The sequence below is a fragment of the Zalophus californianus genome, chromosome 5 (assembly GCF_009762305.2).
Source record: "Zalophus californianus isolate mZalCal1 chromosome 5, mZalCal1.pri.v2, whole genome shotgun sequence".
NCBI classification, from domain to species: Eukaryota; Metazoa; Chordata; class Mammalia; order Carnivora; family Otariidae; genus Zalophus; species Zalophus californianus.
The window spans coordinates 69,187,894-69,209,605 of NC_045599.1; the positions used below are offsets into that span (position 1 = coordinate 69,187,894).

Consider the following 21,712-nt stretch of genomic DNA (forward strand, 5'->3'; position numbering starts at 1 on the left):
TTTCTTTACCTGAAACTGCTATAACAATGAAGTTTTATTATATGCTTTAACTCGTTTACATTAAATTTTGGATTGTTTTGGAATTTATATTGGTGTAAAGAGAGAGGTATGGATCCATTTTTGTCTATTTCCAAATGGTTAGCCAGCTGCTAACCTCATTTATTAAATAATTTGCTTTCTTCATTGATTTGCAATTCCCCTGTATCAGCTTTTAGATTTCCACTTCTACTTAGATGTATTTCTGGGACCTGGTTTTGAACCATCACTCTGCTGTTCCCGTTAATAGAAGCTTCGGATTATTTGTTATTTCTAGGGAAGGATTTTCCTGAGTATTCTTTATTCTTCCAGATAACTTTTAAACATTTTAAAATTAAAAATATACATTGTGTCCAGCTTTCTTTCCAGATCATTCACTTTTTTTATTCCTGCACTCTGACGTGATTGAGACTGCTGGACCCCTGATTCTCTATTTCTCCTTTACTGGTTCCCTGTCTTAATTTGCTTCCCTGAGGGGCCTCGACCCTTGCTTGCCCTTTAACTGCTTTCTTGCCATTGCCCTTGTCCCTTGTCGTCCCAGCACACACTTGAGATCAAGGTAACCTTTGATCAGTTCCACTATCTCCCCTTTTCCCTCCAGGCCACCTGTTGAGCTTTTCAGAAATTGATGCCACTGAAGCAACATTCATTAGCCTCTTTTTGCTGGCTCACATGGTCTCTGTGTTTTTTGTCAAGTCATCTGTCCACAGCAGTTATTTTGGGTCATCTCTTTTCTTCTTAGCCCCTCTCCTTGACTCCTTTCCTTTTACTCTTAGCAGATGATAACCCCTTCATACAGAAAATGAAGCATCAAGAAGAAACTCCCTTAATTTCATGTCCTCTGCCTTCAAACGAAATGTCTTTCCTCCTCCTCTTTTTTTTTTTTTTTTTTCCTCCCAGTGGAAGAAATAGCCTTCATTGTGTTTGGGGCTAATTGTCCTGCCTCTTGGGGGTCCGTAATCCTTATGTCCTTTCCCTTTTCGTATTTTCAATCTCTTTTCCTACTCTTCTCTTCCACTCATGCATTAAAACATGCTCATCTCTCATTGTAAAGTATGCTCCCCACATCCCTTCGAAGTGTCCCGCTGTCTCCTGGAAAGCTGTTTAGCTGGCTTTGCTTCACGCCCTCCCCCCCCCACCCTCCACCCTTTAGTTCTTTTCATCTGATTGCCACCTATGTGCGATTGAAACTATTGCCACCAAGTTCACCAATAGATTAATTTGAGGCCTTATTTCACTTTTCTGCAACATTTAACACTGCTCACAACTTCATTATTAAAATATTTCCTTTATTTAAATTCAACAATTTAAGGCAATTATGGCATCAACTATATGCCAGGACATAGGCAAATGTTGCTTTTCTTGGTTTTTGTGACACAACCCTTCTTGTGTTTCTCCTATTTCTGATAGCTTTTCATGGTCTCTTTTGAGTTCTTCTCTTCTTTCTAATCTTTAAATGTCGGTGTTCTTCAGACTTCTTCCCTTGGATTTCCTTTTCTCTCTACAATCTCCCTGATTACATCCCTATCCAAAATTGTAGTTGCCCTATAAATACCTATTACTCCTTATTTTTTTCATTCACTGTATAGTAATTGTACACCACGCATATGCTTGGAATTGTACTAGGCAAGGGGAATATCAAGATAAGATGCAGTTCTCTCATCAAGGATATTGGTGTAGTGGGGAAACACACAAGAGGGGAGACAGTTACAATACACTGAATAATGCTATGGTATAACATAGTACAGAATGCCATAGTTGGTATGTAAGAGGGGCACCAAACTCCATTTGAGTGATATGAAAGAAGATTATCTCAAAGAAGACAATCTGAAGACTTAATCAGATCAAGATGAGCAATGGACTGGAGGGGACTTGCAGATAGAGGAAAGAGGGTGGAGAAGGCTTGCACATGATGAGAGGGTAGCCTGATAGTGTAATTGACCAGATAAGTCAATATGGCTGACTCAGAGTGTAGGGCGGTGGTCCGTGGAGAGATGAAGCTGAAGAGACAAATATATAGGGTCTTAAATACCAGGCTGAGCAATACTACTTTTTCCTGAGTGCTGCAGGTAGCCTTTGAAGGGTTAAAGCAGTGGAGTAGTTTTAACATATTTGTATTTTAGAAAGCTCAGTTCCTTGGATTAGAAGGAACCATGGTTAAATCACGTTTGAAATCTTGTTGCTATGAACCAGTCATTCTCAACCAGTGGTGATTTTGCCCTCCAAGTTATATTTGCTAATATCTGGAGACATTTTTGGTTGTCACAACTGGTCTTGGGGATTGTGGCGTGCTATTATCTTTGAGTGGGTAGTGGCCTGTTTTCTAGACAAGATCAGCTTTTGGAATGCTCTCTTTATAAAATCTGCTCGAGGTGAGCTCTGCTGAAATTACGATCATCCCTAATAAGAATAACAAACATCAGGATTCTAATAATTTCAGAATTCTGTGTGAGGCTTTAGCAGAGTACTAAACACAGTTTATATAAGTACAGTAAAAAAAAAAAAAACTTTCCACTTTAGTAGAGAAAGGATACATGTTTGAGTATAGTCTGGGTGAGGGATGAAGAGGGGAGCTCAGTTAAAGACTTTCTAGATTTCAAGTCATACTCTTAGCTCTTTTTAGCAATTAATTAATGAAAAAAATCCTGTTAATTAACTTGACATATTGAGGATTTGATAAGCATTATTTTTGAAGAGTAAATGGAGCAAATTATCTAGGTAACACCTCTTTGTAAAATTAAAGAAATGCAGAATTTTTCTTCCTTCCCTCTTTTGAATATTGTAATTAAAGAAAAAACAAGTGAAAGCCAAGAACCATTTAAGCCATCAATTTCAACAAGTTCTCACTTTGTACTCGTATCAAGATTATTAACATCACAAAATTACCTAAGGTGAATCACTGAATGTACTTGGAAGTGTTCGTGTCTAAAGCAAAGCATAAGTTGCAGATGCTCGATTTAAAATAGTGAAGTATCCCTTCCAACTCATTTACAAGGTGGTCTCATTTGAACTCTCACCCATGCACCCCTCCCCTGTACACTAGCCGCAAGGCTTCAGCCAGGCTTCCAGACGTTATTGGATTTCTTGGCACCAGAGAAACCAGGCCATCTTCCTGGGGATGCTATGGAAACTTACGGGATACAAAAACTTAACAGTGTTAGGGAAGATAAAGTAAGGAAATAAATATCTGAATAATACAAGTTATCTTGCATTATTTATATAAATTTATATGTAAAAAAAATCCCGCCATTAAGATACTAAAAAAGCTGATATCCAGGTGACCTTCTTTTGAGAACAGTCTCTACTTCTTACTCTGTCATAACTCCTGCTATAGAGAGTGGAGATGTAGAGATTAATTTTTTTATGGTGGATTTCAATGAAATACAAAAATCTAGTGACAAGTAAAATAAACACCCATGAACTCATCACCCAGTTTTTTTTTTTAAAGATTTTATTTATTTATTTGAGAGAGAGAGAATGAGAGATAGCATGAGAGAGAAGAGGGTCAGAGGGAGAAGCAGACTCCCTGCCGAGCAGGGAGCCCAAAGCGGGACTCGATCCTGGGACTCCAGGATCATGACCTGAGCCGAAGGCAGTCGCTTAACCAACTGAGCCACCCAGGTGCCCCTTATCACCCAGTTTTAACAATCATCAATTTATAGCCAATCTTTCAACCACTCATTTATTTACCCAATCCATTCCTATCCCCCCACTTCCATTTCCCATCTGCCTTGGATTATTATAAAGCAAACCCCAGGCGTTGTATCATTTCATACATAAATATTTCAGTATGTACTAAAAAATAAGGGCTCTTTAACATCACAATATTATTATTACACCTAACATAATGAAATATAATTCCTAATATTAAGCCAATATTCAAATATTTTTAATTCTCAAAGTTTTATTGTTCATTCCAGTCAAAATTCAGATACAGCCCATACACTGCAATTAGTTAATAACGCACATAAATTCCTTTATTCCGTATCCAAAATGGATTTTTTAATTTTTGATAGAAAGCACAGAAATATCAGGAATTATTTACATGGATAAATCTTCCCCAGTCTTGATAATTGAAATGTTCCCAGGAGCTTAATTCCTCTTAACCTCAAGGAGATTTGGTATCTTGAGGCCTGTTTTTTGACAGGAAGCAAAAATCCCTCTACTTCTGCTCAGTTACACATAGTGACTGAAAACCTCAGTTCTGGTGTAGTTTAATGAATGTTATTGTAAATTGGCTTTGTTTCTTGAGTGTCTGTACATTTGTTTGGAGTAAGTGTTTAGTGGTTTAGCTGACTAGACCATGGATCATCCTACTAAGGTGTAATGAATTTGATGGATCATTCTACTAATGTGTCATGGACATTGCTTCTTTTTCTCTTAACAAGTGGGTGCCTGAAAATAGTAGGAGGTGATGGCCTTGTGGAAAGCAGCACAGGTAGATGAAAATGAAAACTAATGTATTTTCTAAGCAGATGAAATAGAGACTTTTCAAAAGCCTGCTATGTTTTCTTATTACTTGATATTTATACCTTTAAAGGGACAGCCTACATATTTTTTAATAATCTTACTACTCATTCGTTTTAATGTTTACTGAGGAATATATCATTTCACTTAGGAAAATGACTACATTAATTCATACTTTGAAGATGGAGATGATTTTGGTGCAGACAGTGACGACAACATGGATGAAGCAACCTATTAGCTATGAAATTTCTCCCAAAATATCTTTATGATACCACTTCTGAACATTTGGACTTGTTTTCTATTCTGATAAGGAATATTATATTTTTGTTCTTTTGTTGGACAAATACTTGCTGTCAAAATATTCAAGACCACTTTGAGTTTACATACTAGTTACCTTTCCAATCAGTCTCTGATACTCTGACATTCCTTTTCAACACCCCTGTCATCTGTCTTATGTATTCAAGTGGATTTTTCTTGTATCATTTGGATTTCAATGTGCCTAGAGTTTTTGCATTTTTTAATCTATGTATTCATACTTGAACAAATTACTCTTGTTGAACTCGATCTGTTGTAAAACTATTACTAGTCATTATAGTGGATTTCTGTAATCTGAAAGTTGATATAATAATACTGCACAAAGAGCACTTTAGAAACAAACTTGAAAATAATTTTATCTTTTACTTTCGCATGGTATGTTCTGTGCTGCATTATAAATGACTGCAAAAACCTACCTGAGCTCTTAGAATTGCATATTTTATGAGATTGGAAGTTTTGTGATCAAAAACATCCAGGGAAAAATGCCCCATTCTGAACTGTATGAATTTCCCAACTCACATCTCAGCCTGTACAAAAACCTGGGATGAATACTAAAAATACTTGAACTTGGAGCCAACTCAATACCACTTAACATATAATCATCTCACTGTAGTTGTTTGATATCTTTGAATAGTTTATGAAAAATTAGATACCTAAAGTGTAAAGAAAGTTCTAGTCATAAATCTCACTGCAGAATGCATGTGTACGAAATCTGTGCGGTGTAGTGGCCGTTGTTAAATTTCACAGGACTCATAGTCATCCAATTGATTTATATAACAATGGAGAATAAAACTCAGGTCATTTTAAAATTAAGATTAATCTTTTTTGTTTTGATTAAAAACTAGCTCCCCTGCCTTTTTATATTTTGGCAGGGAAAATACCTAAAACCCCCAGGCTCCAAAGACACACAAATGCCAAAGATTTTCAAGGGAATTCATATTGTATATTTTTAAATGATTTAATATTCCCTACCAAAAAGAATAAAGACGGTAATTGTTCCCTTTGGAGAAGACATTACCCATTACCTTCTAACCTTGAGAATCAAAGCCCTAGATTTTGTTTCTACCTTTACTATAGACTCAACCTTGAAAATGAGCTTGGTTTTCTGTGCCTTAGTGTCTTCACCTGTAAACTATTGTCTATAAACATTGCTTACACACCAACCAAAATTTGCCATGCATATTCATTCATACCTTATAGAAATGATCACTTAATTTAAATTTGGTTCTCACCCTCTAAAAAATGGTAGCTTCATTAAGTGGTTGAAAACAAAAGTTCTGAAAAACAAGCATGTTTTCCTCACAAACTATATTATAACCTGATTTTCCCATCTTGTATTCTGGAGGGAAGGATTGGAGAAAATTTATGTCTTGTGCCATTTTGTAACATGACTTTCTCAGGAAAAACATCACTTTCAATACCTCCTCAGATTATTCAAGGTGGGTGTGAAGACCATTGTTAGTTCAGTGTGTCGATCATATGTAAATTATTTGTTGAAATTAGCTTCTGGGAAATTTTAAACATTCTAAATGGAAAACAAAAAAAGTCCACATTAAAACAACAATCTACTGGACTTAAAGTAGAAACTCACATAAAGTTTCTAATTTTAATGGTCAAATAAAGTCACTTGGGATTGTTAAATAAAACACTTGATGTTTTATTCTCACCTCCTTAGTACCTTAGCCAAATACCATTTAATTTACAGAAATCTGATCTCAATGGTTCTATTTACTTGCTTCGGTATAAATCTGCAGATAACCCTGTGAATTGGTCAGATGCACTGAAGATACAGGTATTTATTTTCCTAGCTTTCAATTTTGCCTCCAGTTTTAGTCCAGCAGATGGTAAGATAGCCCCTTTGGGCAGGGATTTGCTTCAGGAGGCCCGAGCCATCTGCCTTAAGCGCAGTCTTCCCCCTTTGGAAGATCTTTTTATAAGTTTAAAGTAGACTAACTGTTGAAGACAGGGAGTATTTACCCGTTGCTTTACCAGCATGAATCTTGTCTTTCTGGCTTAAAATCTCAGACACTGTGAAGTTAGTTATTCCATAAGAAGGAAAACTTTAATGCAGAGATAGCCTCCTGCACATAAAAAAGTACTTGTTGGTGAAGTGTCTTTACAATTGCTGTATTAACAGGCCAAACTGTTTTGTTGCTATAATGCTTATTTTCCTGTTTACACATTAAATTCTTACAAAACAAAGTTGTGTCCTTTTGTTTTATATAAACATGGTTTATTTTGAACCTACTTAAATATGTTTGAGAAAACAGATTTGTTAATACAGATTTTACATAGTAAAGTAACTGTTATTTATTGAGCAAGTATGACAGTTACCAAATATTCTTCAATAAACCACCCACAAAAGAAAACTCTAGATGGTTAAAGTCATGTTAACAAATTAAGAGATTTGGCAGACAGTGTAATATTAGTATGATCACTGGTATCGGGGACTGACTTAACAGTGGATACAAGAGAATGCTAAGAAATTTGGAAGATCCTGTTAACCTTTCCATCCCTACCACATTCAGATGTACAGTGTCATGGCTTTGCCTCCATATGCTTAAAGGCTCTGGAGTTAGTAAAAACTTATTATTAAGGGCGCCTGGGTGGCTCAGTTCATGATCCCGGGATCCTGGGATCAAGCCCCGCAAGGGACTCCCTGCTCATCGGGAAGCCTGCTTCTCCTTCTCCCTCTCCCCCTGCTTGTGTTCCCTCTCTTGCTCTCTCTCAAATAAATAAAATCTTTTAAAAAACACAACTTATTAAAAAATGAGTTTAAATACAATTTTAAGGAAAAAAAATAATTATATCACAATTCCTCCATTAAATAAATAAAAACTTCAAAAACTTTTTCAGTTCTTTTTGCTGCCGGTAATTTTGAAAAATATCTTTGAAGTGGAAAGTTTGTTTCATGATAAAATTTACATATAGAGCATTTTGCTAAATATGTGACCGACAACTTGCTAAGCAGCCATGGACCATGCCTTTTAAAGTCGTCTTCCCTGATACCGAAGAACATCCAAAGAACACCCATCTGAAATTTGTTTTCATTTATCTCCTATAAATAATCCAGTGGATTTTCTGTATAACAAGGGGGAAATATGAATTGGTAAACCTTTGGCAATTCTATCTACCTTACATAGTTATCTCTACATCAAATAGTTTAAAAGAGGAAAAAGTTTTGCTTTTATTCAATTAAATTCAGCTTCCATTTTAGACTGAATAATAAAATAGAAACTTTATTACATTTTGCATATCTTTTAAAATATGAAAAATAAGGACAAAGTTTTAAAAACCAGTTTTACAGATGTACATGCTAACATTGTTCTACAATTCCATTTTGCCTTTGTATAAAATACATTAAAAGATTTATAGTATCTGCATACATAAAAAGAATTAAATAAAGCATTCAGATATTTCTATGATCTAACAGTGCAATATGCACATACTTGGAAGAAAAATACTGATTTCCTGAGCAACGTTGTTGTAATTCAAAATAAGAATGATACCGATCATAATGCACCATTTCAAAACAGACTTCTAAAAACTCCACCTTTACCCTGTAACGCTTTGACTGGATCCTTGCTTCATGATATTTCTGAAACATCCTTCATATTCCCAACTAGGTAATTTTAGAAATAGATACCTTAAAAAGAACTAATTAGTAAGTAGTGGTTCATTTAAAGAATTTTTGCTGAACAAGCAAGTAGAGTTCAGAAAAAGAAAAGCTTTAAAAAACACAAAGTCCTTTGGAAAAGTTCATTTCACATTAGTCTTCTTTCTAATTCTAATGTGGTCAGCAGACTATATAATCCATTTTAACCTATCTTTTGAAGAGATGAATCCCATAATTTTCTAGGAGTAGGATGGCAAAAGCTTTAAATGTCATTCAATAGTTCAAAACAACCTTAACCATTTGTACCCATCCTTAAAAAAGATAATCTGCCCTAAAAATAGCAAATTTTTCTTCACTTACAACTCCCAAGTTTTTAAGTGAACCAAATGCTATGATTCACAATTGTTAGCATATATATAACATATACCTTCTAATATAAAGCATCCAAGTAAATTCAAATAAGGATTTCAACACAATTAAAATGCACAATATCAAATAATAACTCATTAAGTTTTACAAAGTAATTATTTGCTACAAATTTTGATGTATATTAGTACTTTTTAAAAGGTAAAATTATTCTAGATCTATTAAATGCTTAGGAAATTTTTTTCTAAATGACCATTATAAATTAGAATCTAAAATTCTATATATGACATATATAGAATTAAAATATATAGAAAAAGGAAACTGCCTGATTGTGTCATAAGGATTTTATATTTCCTTTGCGAAAGAGGACACACTGCAAGACAAAAATGGTTTTTAATCAAATACATAGTACACTTCACTACTTTAAGGTACTTATTTTGGAACTCAGACCTATCACAATTTCAAAGTAGCACTAGCAAAAAGGAATCACTGACTGTTACTTCATCAATTTGATGTAAACAAAGTTCTTCATTCTACCCTAAAATAATCCAATCATTTTCCTTCCCTAAAACTTGATTTTTCAGCAGGCATAATAAATACAATGTAAACTGACAAAGTTAACACTGAGTGTAAATTAGAAAGATCATACCTTTTTTCCAACATGCCAAGGCACATTAAGACAGTTTTTAAAATTCCAAACTAAAAGATTTACTCAAAAAATGATTTTGCTACAACTTCCATATTAACACTTTTCATTGTCTAAGGTCCTCAGATACATGCAAGGGCTTTAATGTTTTTGACTTCTTTGTCCTGTTTCTTATGATACTTTGCTCCTGAAAGTATACACGAAACCTCATTTACCATATGTACTTATTCATCCCCCCCTTTTTATTAAATCAGTATTGGAGTTGGAAATACAAAATGACTGATCAAAACCCGAAACATTAAAAATTAGGAAATAATGCCCAGAAAATGAGGTGGTATTGTATAACTTAAGGTACATACTTTATTATACACAAACAGGCAATCCAGACTCCACCAAATCTTTCTTCTAATGAATCATTTGCTTACATTTTTAAAACACATACTCGAAGAAATTAAATGATGGAAATCAGTATGCAAATGATGCTTATTTAGCCAGACTGTCTGATCCCCAGCAAATCTTAGGAAGTAGCACTATCAAGCCCTTTCAGCTGATCCACACACCTGTGGCCTCTGTTCCCCAATTTGATGCTATAGTTCAGAGGGAAAAAAAGGTCTAAGTTGGACATTTTCTCTTTGAAAAATATAGGTTAACAGATCAATAAATAATTTGTCTGTTATTGTTAATACAAAAGGTCTCTTGTACCTTTGCTTTTGCTTAAAGAACCACTTTCTCCTGAAGACCTGAGGCAGCCACAAATCTGTTTTAACCCTATGAAGTTTCACTTGATAGTGAAGGTGGAGACGAATTTGTATGGCCTGAATCTTTCATAGGCCACATAAATTGGACCATCTGAAATAATCCTTAACTTGAATTCTAAAAATTGTATTAGCTTAAAGTAATATTATAAGGCATTAAATGTAATTAAGGCATGTTACTGCATGTAACACAGTAACAAATTATCACAGTATGTAAGGATTTATTTCCTAAATAATGCTAATTCATATAACACTTTTCATTAAAGAATTACAAAAGTGCTTTCAAATAACAGAGGCAAATATAATCACTTAAAAAACAGAAAGCAGAGGCAGCGAGCTTTAAGAGACAAAGATTACTTTTAGGTCTTGACCTAATCCAGTGTTCTAGTGACCAATTGGCAACTTCCTAACCATAACACATTATTTTGGGGGCTTATAAATTTTATTTTGCTTAATATATTTAACAATAACCTTAAACCAAAAAATAATTACTTGAAAAATAAAATTTAAACATAACCAGGCTTGAATAAGAAAAATGATGCATTTTCCAAGTTAAGAACTTCCTAGACCCATATTTAAATTCATTTTTGCTTTAAGCACTGATACAAGATATAGATTTACAACTCTCAATATCAACAACTAGCAACTGTAGGAATTTATACTCAATCTATTTGCAACTGGCTCCAAAAAGAAGGGTGAAAAACAAGAGCATCTTCAGTCTCCCTAACTTCTGCCTTTAAAGTGGTTATTGAAGGTAATTGATTCACCACACTCCAGATACACATGATCATTAACACCGTAATTATGAGCTAACTGCTATGTTTTGTGTTGAGCAGCAGGTGACTGAGAATCTTGATGATGTAGTTTATGATCATGTTGGCCAAAGGGTATTCCTTTAGTTGGACCAATTCCATTTTCCACTTCTCTCTGTTGTGATGGGGGTGTCACTCCTGAATGCAAATGTGAAGAATCCATTGTTGAATGGTGACTAACATCCACTTTAGCTAAAATTTCATAATACAGCAAATAAAATACTGGCGTTATTATACCTACTATCAACATTATCACTACAGCTGTCCACCACCCTATTCCCCAGTCTGCTCCATAATAAGGATCCTTACGTTGAATGTTTTTGTTATCAGGTTCAAAACGTATTTGTTGTGCTGTTAAAGCAGATACCACCTCATTAAGGTTCTCTCTTTTGGTGTCTGTACATTTTACTATTTCTTCTATGTCTCGATCTACTTCTTTTAAAAAGTTATCAGCTGACTCAGTGGAAGAAAGAGAATTGTTAGCTGGCAAAATTTCCTGTTGTTCTGGAACATACTGGATAGATGAAGGACGTGAAGCCTGTCTTCCTTTTGGAGGATAAAGTGTTTCAGTCAATGAACTAAACTTTTTAACTGGAATTTTGATAGACCTAAGGGCAAAAAAGTCTTGGTCACTGATGAGATTGTTAACCCTCTTGATATCTGCTACCTGTTAAAAAAAAAGAAAAAAGCAACATTCAACTGAATTCTCCATCAAAAGAGGTAATAGTCATTCATCCCAGTTACTTTTGGAAGGGGGAAAAAAAAAAGTTGAGCTTAATTATTAGCAGTATTAAGTTATCACACCCAGAGAGATTTTATTTTGTGGATGACAGTTCTACATCACTTTTGATCTACCAGTCTTGGGAAATCACTAATTACTTTTTACTATCACCCATGTATTATTAACACTAATATTAGGTATTTAGGTAGATTCTGGGATCCTTTGATATTTCTCTTTGTACATCATACACAAATATCACGCTTTCTGTTGTTTGTAGACAATTTGGGAAGGAATGATTACAAATATTTCTTTCTTCCAGTCTGGCAATTAAAGTGTAGGCAAATGTCAACTTACCCAACTAAAACTACCGTATTTTATCAAAATTCAGATGCCATCAACTCTAAGATGTGCCATTATTTTACATATCATTAAGGAAAAAAAAAACCCCGGAAAAAACCAAATACTGAGAATACCACCATTCCAATTTCAAAGATGTTAAAATGTGTGAAAAAAAACATGCACCTTAGAATTGGTAACATAATTTATCTCCCTCACTTGTCTTCTGATGACATTTTTTCCAAACTTCTGTGTTCATTCATTGTTCAATGACCCCCAAGATCAGTCATTATTTATAAGCTTTCCCTATAGATTATATGGTTCTCAAACTGTCTGCATATCCTATCCATCTGCCACTGTCAAGAGGGAGAGCATGGGAGTGTTCCTCAGATTACCAATTATAATGATAGGCTTTCCCACCATCTTTAAGTGATCAATCCCATTCATGATTTCTATCAGTGCTTTAACCTAAGCCCTGATCATTTATCACCTGATTGATGTCAGAGAGGCAAAGTGGGTCTAGGATAAAACTTTTCTGGCTTGGTCAACTCAATGGAAAATGATATCATTTCCTAAGATACGGAACACGCTAGAGGGAGAAAAGAAAATAAACACAGATTTTATACATGTTGACTTTGAGGTGACTGAAATTTTTAAGTAGAAGCTATCCAACAGACAGTTAATAGATATGTCTGAAATTTGGAGGAATGATCTCAGGTAGAAATACAGATTTGTGGATTACCAGCAAAAATGGTAATTGAAGTCACAAGAGTAGACAGATTCTCTAAAAAAGGCTGGGAGAAAAAGGTGACATATGAAAGATCTCTGAGAAATGCCAACATTTGAGGGATATATTGAATAGGAAAATCTACAAAGGAGATTAAGAAAGAGTGGCTAAGGGGCGCCTGGCTGGTTTAAAAAGGAAAGTGTATGACCCTTCATCTCAGGGTTGTGAGTTTGAGCCCCATGTTGGGTACAGAGATTACTTTAAAATAAAATTTAAAAAGGAAAAAGAAAAAGAAAAAAAGAGTGGCCAAGAAAGCAATACATGATGGTGGTTAAAAATATGGACTATCTGGGTTTGAAGGACAGCTCTGACAATTTTCAAGCTATATGATTTGGGGCAAGTTGTTTAATCTCTCTGCAATTCAATTTCTACATATGTAAAATGACAGTAGTAACACTACCTACCATATAGGGTTTTGCAAAGATTAATAAATTAAAACACATGAGCATTTAGAATAGCGATATATAGTGTGTTATAAAAACTATAACATTTAATATTTATATTTAATATATTTGGTATAATATTAATAGAAAAATCAGAAAGATGCAAAATCAAGGAGGTCAAACAAAGAGGGTTTTTAGGAGTAGTGAACTGATAAACTGCAGATTTCTGATCAAGTCCACTGAAGAATGAGAATTCCTGGAAAAATCAGTTCCCTGGAAGTGTATGTGTGGGAGGAGGATGGTGAGAGGGCTAAGGAGTAACTAGATGAGACAGTAAAGAAAAGGGTGCTTTCAAGTTTTACAACCTCAAGACTTTTTTTCTTAAGGCAAATGAAGATTCATTGACAAACCCCAAAGTCTGACCCTATTCTCTTTAAATGTTCATTTGTTTGGTATTGTCTATTCTGACTAATAACTACTCCATACTCTTTCTGAACCAGGCTTCCAAGTTTTAGTAGTCTACCTTGGTTCTCACTCTGAATATCCCTGTATTTTCTTTTATACTAACTTCGTTGGTTGCATTTAGGATTCCAACCTTGGACTTTGTCCTCTTGTCACTGTTTTATGACAGGCGTATTTTTAGTAATTTTTAAAACTAAGTATTTATAAGAGGAATACAGCACTAAGTACTCAATTTTTAAAGTGATAAATCCTGTTGTAAGGATCATCCTTTTTGCTGGTTGAGCTCCTGGCAAAAGGGAACATTGCTGAACTCCCTAAATCTATTATATCAATTTTCCCTACTGTGGACAATGCCTTCTTTCCTCTAATGTTAGCTAACTGCTCTTTCATCATTCTTCATTTTAAAATGAGGTATCAGCTGACACATCTTGTGAATACCCCCCAATGATTTTCTGTAAACTTCTCTAGCCTTACTACACATATTTTAGTCTAAACCCTGATCTTCACTTGAATTATTCCACTAACGTCCTCACTGGGTCCCCTCCAACTCACCAGGCAGGTTTCCCTACCATTTTGCAGCACTCCTTAAAACCTTAGAATGGTGTTCTTACTACATAGATCAAACTTCTCAGTTATCTCAATGTGCTTCTTCCCATTAGTCTATGCCACTCATTTGTGGAACACCTATTAAATTTCGTCTGTTGTTCCCCTTATCTTCTCCTTCCACATCACTGTCGTATACCTTTCTCCTCATATACTCATACAGTCATATACTTTTTCCTTTTCACCTCATTGGAAATATGACCTATTTTTAATCATTCAGATGGCATTTCAAATTTCTCTTTTTCTAAGACAATGTATCAGGTTCTTTAAGGAAAACCCATGTCTTTCTCTAACAAAACTACCTGACCACACTCTTCTTCTGGACCTCCACCTTGATAATTTTAGCTTTCCCCCTAATTTTTAATCTTGATTACTTTCTGTCAACTTTCTAAAGCACATTCTGTAACTTACTTCTCTACTTTCTAAAGCACATTCTGTAACGTCTCTACAAACATGTACTCACGTGGTTATTTACACACATGGCTATCACACAACTATTATGACCTAATAATAGATAGTGTTGCCATACTTGAGCAAGTTGCAAAAAAAAAAAAAAAACCAAATCCAGCTCTTCTTACCTCATCAAGAAATGTGTTTCAATAAAATACTTTATTAAATTTTCAAATAAAAATTTGTCATATCTGTTTTGATCAACTGAAGTGCAGTAATTATTCAGAGAAAAATAATACACAGAACTTCATGGTCATAGGAAATTTTTTTAAAATTCAATTTAAATTTACACATATTTGTATAAATAAATTTATAAATATGTATGTTTCTATTGCAGAGAACTATAATAGGTAACCAATAAAAGGCTTTCAAGTACAAAAACATAAAAGACTGTGGGGGAGGATGAAAACATTAATCAAAGAGAAAAAGGAAAGATAAAAATTTCACTCTTAAAAAAGCACATATGGGGCGTCTGGGTGGCTCAGTCAGTTGAACATCTGACTCCTGCTTTTGGTGCTGGTCATGATCTCATGGGTCATGAGATAGAGCCCCATGTCCGGCTTCAGGCTCTGGGCTCCATTCAGGGGCAAGTCTGAAGGTTCTCCCTCTTCCTCTTCCTCCGCCCCTCCCCCCCACTTGTGCACTCTAAAATAAATATATTTTTTTTTAGTGCATATAAAGAGTATTCTAACAGTCATATTTTTAAATATCAATATTGACAACGTTCTGGAAATTATATCCTTTAAGTCATTAGCAAGTATTTAAGCTCACTTTAAAATGTGCAAGGAGATACACAATACATACATTTCAAAATTCTACTGGGAGTATGAGAACAAAAAGTTTGAAAAATGTTCTAACGGTTTCTGGATCAATGTGTTCACATGAAAAGATTCCATGCTAAGGAGGCAAGATGGACATAGTGATACAGATATAAAACCGGTTTAAGCAGAGTTTAATATTATTAAAATAAAAAATATACCTTTCCTTCTATCTATCAATCCTGCTTCTGGGAATCTTCCACAGAAATAAAGGTACCACCGTTTAAAGATATAGTTGTGATGATATTCACGACACAATTCAACACATGGGAGAAAATCCTGACTATGTGATAGGAGAACGGCTTAATAATTACAGCACATCCCTACTATGCAATACTAGATAGCTATATAAAATGAGTTAGATCTGTAAGACAATGAGGGATGATATACTAAGAAAATGAAAAAGGCAACTTGAAGCATAACAGGCATAGTATAAACAAATTTTTATTTTTTTATTTTCATTTTTTTTAAAGACTATTCATTTGAGAGAGAGAGAGAGCGTGCGCACAATCAGGGGGAGGGGCAGAGGGAGAGGGAGAAGCAGACTCCCCCGCTGAGCAGGGAGCCCGATGCGGCTCGATCCCAGGATGTGGAGATCATGACCTGAGCCGAAGGCAGACGCTCAATCACCTGAGCCACCCAGGAGCCCCTAAACCAATTTTTAAAAACAAAATCACCAAGGGTGCCTGGGTGGCTCAGTCGGTTCTCCCTCTGCCTCCTGCCCCCTGCTCATGCTCTGTCTCTCTCTCAAATAAAAATAAAAGCTTTTAAAAAACAGGAACACAAAATCACTAACACCCCAAGTATTTTATGTATAATATATATTTATGTATCACATATATGTGTATATATTTTTTTTAAGATTTCATTTATTTGACAGAGAGAGACAGCATGTGAGAGAGCACAGGCAGGGAGACAGGCAGAGGGAGAGGAAGAGGGAGAAGCAGACTCCCCCGAGCAGGGAGCCTGTTGCAGGGGAGTCCCAATCCCAGGACTCTGAGATCATGACCAAAGCCAAAGGCAGATGCTTAACTGACTGAGCCCCCCAGGCACCCCATATGTACAGTGTTTTTATAAGCACAAAAAAGGTATGGAAAAAAACACACCAAAGTGTGTTATTTCAGGAAGTTGAGGCAGAGAAAAATTTTTCTTTATATATTTCTATATTCTTTTACAACTTGAGTAAGCAGAAAAGATAACACATTTGGGTGTTTTCAATACTAAAAACAGAATCATGGATTTAGAAATAAACAGAAATTCAAGTATTCACTTAAAAGTGTAAAAAGTTAACAGCTACCAACATAATACAGATTTCTATGGAAAGAAAGGGAAAAAGAAGAGAAAAAGAGCACAGAACTTATTTCAGTTTGTGCTAATGAACAAATTATTTTGGACAGCATTATGCAAAATCAAATGAAAACTTACCGTACAACAGTACTGAAGGGCTATCGCATTTAAAGTATCTCCTTCCTGTATATCTTTTGTTAGTACTATAATGTCATCAAGTCTATCTCTTGATGTACTTCTTCGGATTTTCTCTTTTCCTCTGGATCGAAGCTCATACACTTCAGTATCCTCCTCCAACACATCACTGTCTGTACAATTTCCAAATACATGTACTTGACCACTTGAATGAACTCCTGGAAGAGGAAAACTACGATTCTGATGTCTCCCTGCCATGTCAAAATCTGAGGAGGAAAGAAGAAAACTTTGGAATGTACCTGATCCACTTACCCGAGTTACATGAATCTTATATTCAGGACACTTAAAAAAAATGATTTTAGTTATTTAAAAATTTAGGTTGAAGTTTTACAGATGTTAAAGTGCAATTAACGTATCAGCGGCAGAGGCAACGGGACAGGAGGAAGAGCTAATCCATTCTTATAGGCCATGTATCACAAAATGTGGGGGTGATAAACATTTTCAAAAAAGTAAATTGCTATTTTTTTAAGGTCAAAAAACTAAGCTCCACTTATTCTGAGTATATGAATAAAATTAGGAAATATTTTTTGTATTATGTATTAAAAACCTGTGATTGTATATGTATAATTTATAGTTCTGATGGACTCAAAGTATATGTTTTATATGTACAAACACAACACTTTAATGAATCTAAATATTCTGGCTTGTTCTGCATTTTAAGTGCATGTGGTATTAAAATATCTTTTGTACTACCTCTCTACCTCCCTCCATCACAATGACTTCATTATTTTTTTTTACCTCAGTATTTATATTTAGTACAGTATGTGGCTTCTATATAGGTCGTAATTTTGCCCTAAACCAGGGATTCTTATTCCTTAGAAGCTTTTCACCAATCTTTATCAAAGTCCTCGTCCAACTCAATTTATGGTCCATAAAGACTTAAGAGATTTTAGGTCACTACATTCATTTCTACTTCAGAAAAGACACTCTAAGACTGAACACTGACTTAAGTTAAAAGCATACATCAATGAATACTTTTTGTTTACTTGCATATGCCCTCTCCATTCACCTTCAAGTTGACCTGTTCTCTTTAAAAACAAAACAAAAACATATAAAAACTAATTCCACATTCCCAGTGCTAGCTTCATATTAATTGTTTACATATGAAAGGATAGATCGCTTTCAGTTATTGAGAAAGATGGAAAGAAGTAGACAAGTACTAAAAGGCATTTTGGAGATAAAATATTTAAGACTTCATACTGTGACTGAGATATGAAGAGAGGAAGGAAGTTAAGGATCATGTCAAGATTTCTGATTTGCATCACTTGAGTAAATGGTGATGCCGTTCTCTAAAATATGGAACACTGGAAGAAAAGCGGGGGGAGGGGTGCTGGACTATGATTATAAATTCCTCTAAGAGAGCCCCAAAGAATGTCAAATAGCCAAATGGGTTATATAGGCAAATTCAGAAAGGGTTAGAAATATAATTTCACAGCTCACGTGCATAGATAGAAACAAACTGTGTTGGTATAGATGAGATTACCTAAAGAAAATATAGCATAAGGGGCCAAGACTGAGCCTTGAAGAACTGCTACATTTGGTATCAGTGAAGGAAAATCAGCCTGCAAAGAAGCTAGAAAGAGATATACAGAAGAGGAAGAAACCATCAAAACACTGTGTCATGGAAGACAAACCCAAATGGCATCGTTTTTTTAAAGATTTTATTTGTCAGAGAGAGAGAGCACAAGCAGGGGGAGTGGCAGGCAGAGGGAGAAGCAAGTTCTCCACTGAACAAGGAGCCCGATGCAGGACTCGATCCCAGGACCCTGTGATCATGACCTGAGCCGAAGGCAGTCTGCTTAACTGACTGAACCACCCACCCAGGCATCCCTCAAATGCTGTCTTAAAGAAGGACTTAGTTCAGTTGTAAATGCTACAAATACCAAGTGAAAAAGAGAAAACAAACATAAACCCCCCCAAAAAGTCTGAATTTGTAATATGGATGACAACAGATTACGTTCTGCGTGTAGGCACATACGTATCATTTATGAACTATTTCATATCATTGAATCCAACCCCTGAAAACCAGTTTCTGACCCTGCTCTACAGCAACACTTGCAATGCTTTAAAAACTCAAGGGTTTTTCTATTAGGATAACATAGATAACTAATAACTATTTATTAAGCAAACTATTTCACCCATCCCCACCCCTTAGGGTGCTACTATTTATTACCATGAACTGTGATTCCTCAATTCACAGCCACCAAACTAAAGAAAGCTATCCACATTTTTCATCTCTAAAGATTTTTTTAATTTATTTGACAGAGAGCGAGATCACAAGTAGGCAGTCACGCAGAGGGAGAGGGAGAAGCAGGCTCCCTGCTGAGCACAGAGCCCGATGCGGGGCTCAATCCCAGGACCCTGAGATCATGACCTGAGCCGAAGGCAGACGCTTAACCGACTGAACCACCCTGGGGCCCCTTCACATTTTTTATCTCTAAAGCAGTTTTGAAGTCCTGGGCACACCTATTCCTTCATGGAGTTCTAACCAAGTGACAACTCTAAGAAGTTTAAAGGTTAATCTTGTTTTAATACCATAATAAATTAAGGATGCTTTATTTTTAATTCTCAAAAAGTTGAAAAAGTATCTCACCTTCAACTTAAATAGATAACAGTTTTATTTCCACTTATTTAACCAAGTCTTTTCTATCTTGTATTTTTAGTGTAGGAAATGTCTGTGAATCCTGTGGAGTTGTGGGCAAAATTTTATACTTATGTACATTTTTCTGGGGGGGTATTTGTTTTCCTGTTCTCAGAAGGGGTCCAGGTTTTAAAAAGTTAAGAACCACTTAATATACAGCAATTTACATGTGGCTATACTTACCCATTTAGACTTTTTTCCCCTAATAACTTGTTCTTAGAATCCCAAACTGGCTTAGAACAGCTGAAATTCACGGAACAATGCCCAAAGCCATTTCACATATTTATGTCAAACCTTCTCCATGGTACATTGCTAAATAACACTTAAAGAGTAGAACTTCATCTCACTATCTTTTCACTCTCCTGTGTAATGAAATGGAGGCAGAAGAATACCACAAACTGGATATTGTTTTTGAATAATCAAGAATTGGTTGTGCCTCCAGTCGAAGTGGAAAGCTAGACTCAAGCAGATAATTATCTAAGCCAACCATACAGATTAGAAAGTACATTGTATTCAAGTCATCTGGCTCATTTTCTTCAACCTGTCTTAATTCTTAGAGTAGGGAAAAAGCACGAATACCCTCTTAAGAAAATTGAAAAAAGCTTGCATATCTAGATTACAAAGAGTCGCAAAAATTACCAATGGATACGTTGTTAAGGCGTTCATCAGCTCACTCTGTAACTGAAAATGGTTTCCCAAACACCTTCATAATTTGTAGAAACTGTTGTTGGGTGTTTCGCTTTGCCTCTCCTTAAGCAAGAGCAATAAAAGGGCCATAGGGCACAAGCTAGTTCAGCACTAAGACAATCTCACAGGGACTGTATCCGCCAGGGCCAATTCAAGTTTTAAAAACTTAAAAATTCCCTCCCTCTCCATTCCACACACCTAGTTTTTTTTTCATTTCCCTGTTTATTCCCTGCAATGATCTCGGATTTTTATGTTACACCATCACATGGTGGACAGTGCTGACGAGAAGCCGTCAGCATTTACTCAACACAGTAAGTTGTGGGGAAAATATAGTGCTTAGGTTGTAAATGCGTTGATCTGGGAATGTGGCAGGTAGGAGTCCTTCCTCTAAGCCTCAGTTTCCCCGAGATTGTAACGAGGGGCTTCAGTGGGCTTGGTCGCGAAGGTCTCCCCTGCCTCGGGGTCTCCATGCAGGCCGGGATCCGAGCCCTGCCCGGCAGCCCCGGCTACACCTGCGGCCGATGGCTCCCCGCCATCTCCAGCGAGGGCAGAGCTAGGGCCCGATCCCGCCGGCCGGGACGGGGACACCCCCCCCATCTCTCGCCGCCATCTTTACCTGTTCTGTCAGCAGCGAGGACGCAACAAGAAGCCGGCTGCCAGGTCCGCCGCCGCGGCTCCTGTCCCAGGCAAATTCATGGCCAACGCTCCGATTTTGGCAGTCCCCCTCCTCCGCCGGCACCGCCACCGCCCCCGCCCCCGCCACCGCCGCCAACGTCTCCGCCTTCTGGGCCGTGCGCCGCCGCCACGTCCGCAAACCTACCGTGCGTCATCGCGTCAAGTGGGCGGAGGTGGGAAGGAGTGGGGGAGGAAGAGGAGGGCGGAGGTGGGAAGGGGCGGGGAAGGAGGCAGAGGGCGGGAACGCGAGGTGGAGACCAGACCCGGGAGCTTCCCAACCACTGGCCCACGCCAGGAGCGCAGGCGCAGGGATGCCGTCAGGGCCCGCTGGCGGGGGTCCGAGTTCCAGCCCCACTCCTGTCTCCTCCCCCTCTGCCCCGCCCCTTCATCCCCGGGGGAATAGTTCGGAGGACGAGGTTCGGGGTCTAACCCCGCGCTCCAGAGCGCCTGGCGGGTTGCACCTTTGTCCTTCGTCCACACAGTGTTGGCCGACTATCTAGAAAATACACGGCGGTGGGGGGTCGGGAGGAGGGAGGTTCTTAAGGATTTCACGGGGGCTGTTGTACATTTCTTCTTGCTTTGCATCTGGAGGTTTCTGTAGGGTGGAGAAGGACGCCCAGAAGCTCAGTGTTGACATCCATGTTTTAGCAAATT

The 21,712-nt window shown here is 36.7% G+C and overlaps 2 protein-coding genes across 6 annotated transcripts in view; one reads left to right on the forward strand and one right to left on the reverse strand.

Moving 5' to 3' along the window:
• POLR3G (RNA polymerase III subunit G) overlaps positions 1–7,531 on the forward strand; it is a 99,058-nt gene extending 91,527 nt beyond the window's left edge. For all 5 annotated transcript variants that reach the window (XM_027604829.1, XM_027604824.1, XM_027604825.1 and 2 more), the window contains one exon: positions 4,655–7,531. In XM_027604829.1, coding sequence (XP_027460630.1) covers positions 4,655–4,741 — 87 coding nt within the window. In that variant the 3' untranslated portion in view covers positions 4,742–7,531. The remainder of the gene's footprint in view (positions 1–4,654) is intronic.
• A 76-nt stretch (positions 7,532–7,607) lies between these two features.
• LYSMD3 (LysM domain containing 3) lies at positions 7,608–21,237 on the reverse strand. Its single transcript, XM_027606290.2, has 3 exons — positions 21,000–21,237; positions 16,999–17,261; positions 7,608–11,680 (listed from the first exon to the last, which is right to left on the reverse strand). The coding sequence occupies exons 2-3, from the start codon at positions 17,251–17,253 to the stop codon at positions 11,018–11,020; spliced, it is 918 nt and encodes a 305-aa protein (XP_027462091.1). The 5' UTR covers positions 17,254–17,261; positions 21,000–21,237; the 3' UTR covers positions 7,608–11,017.
• Positions 21,238–21,712: the final 475 nt, after the last annotated feature.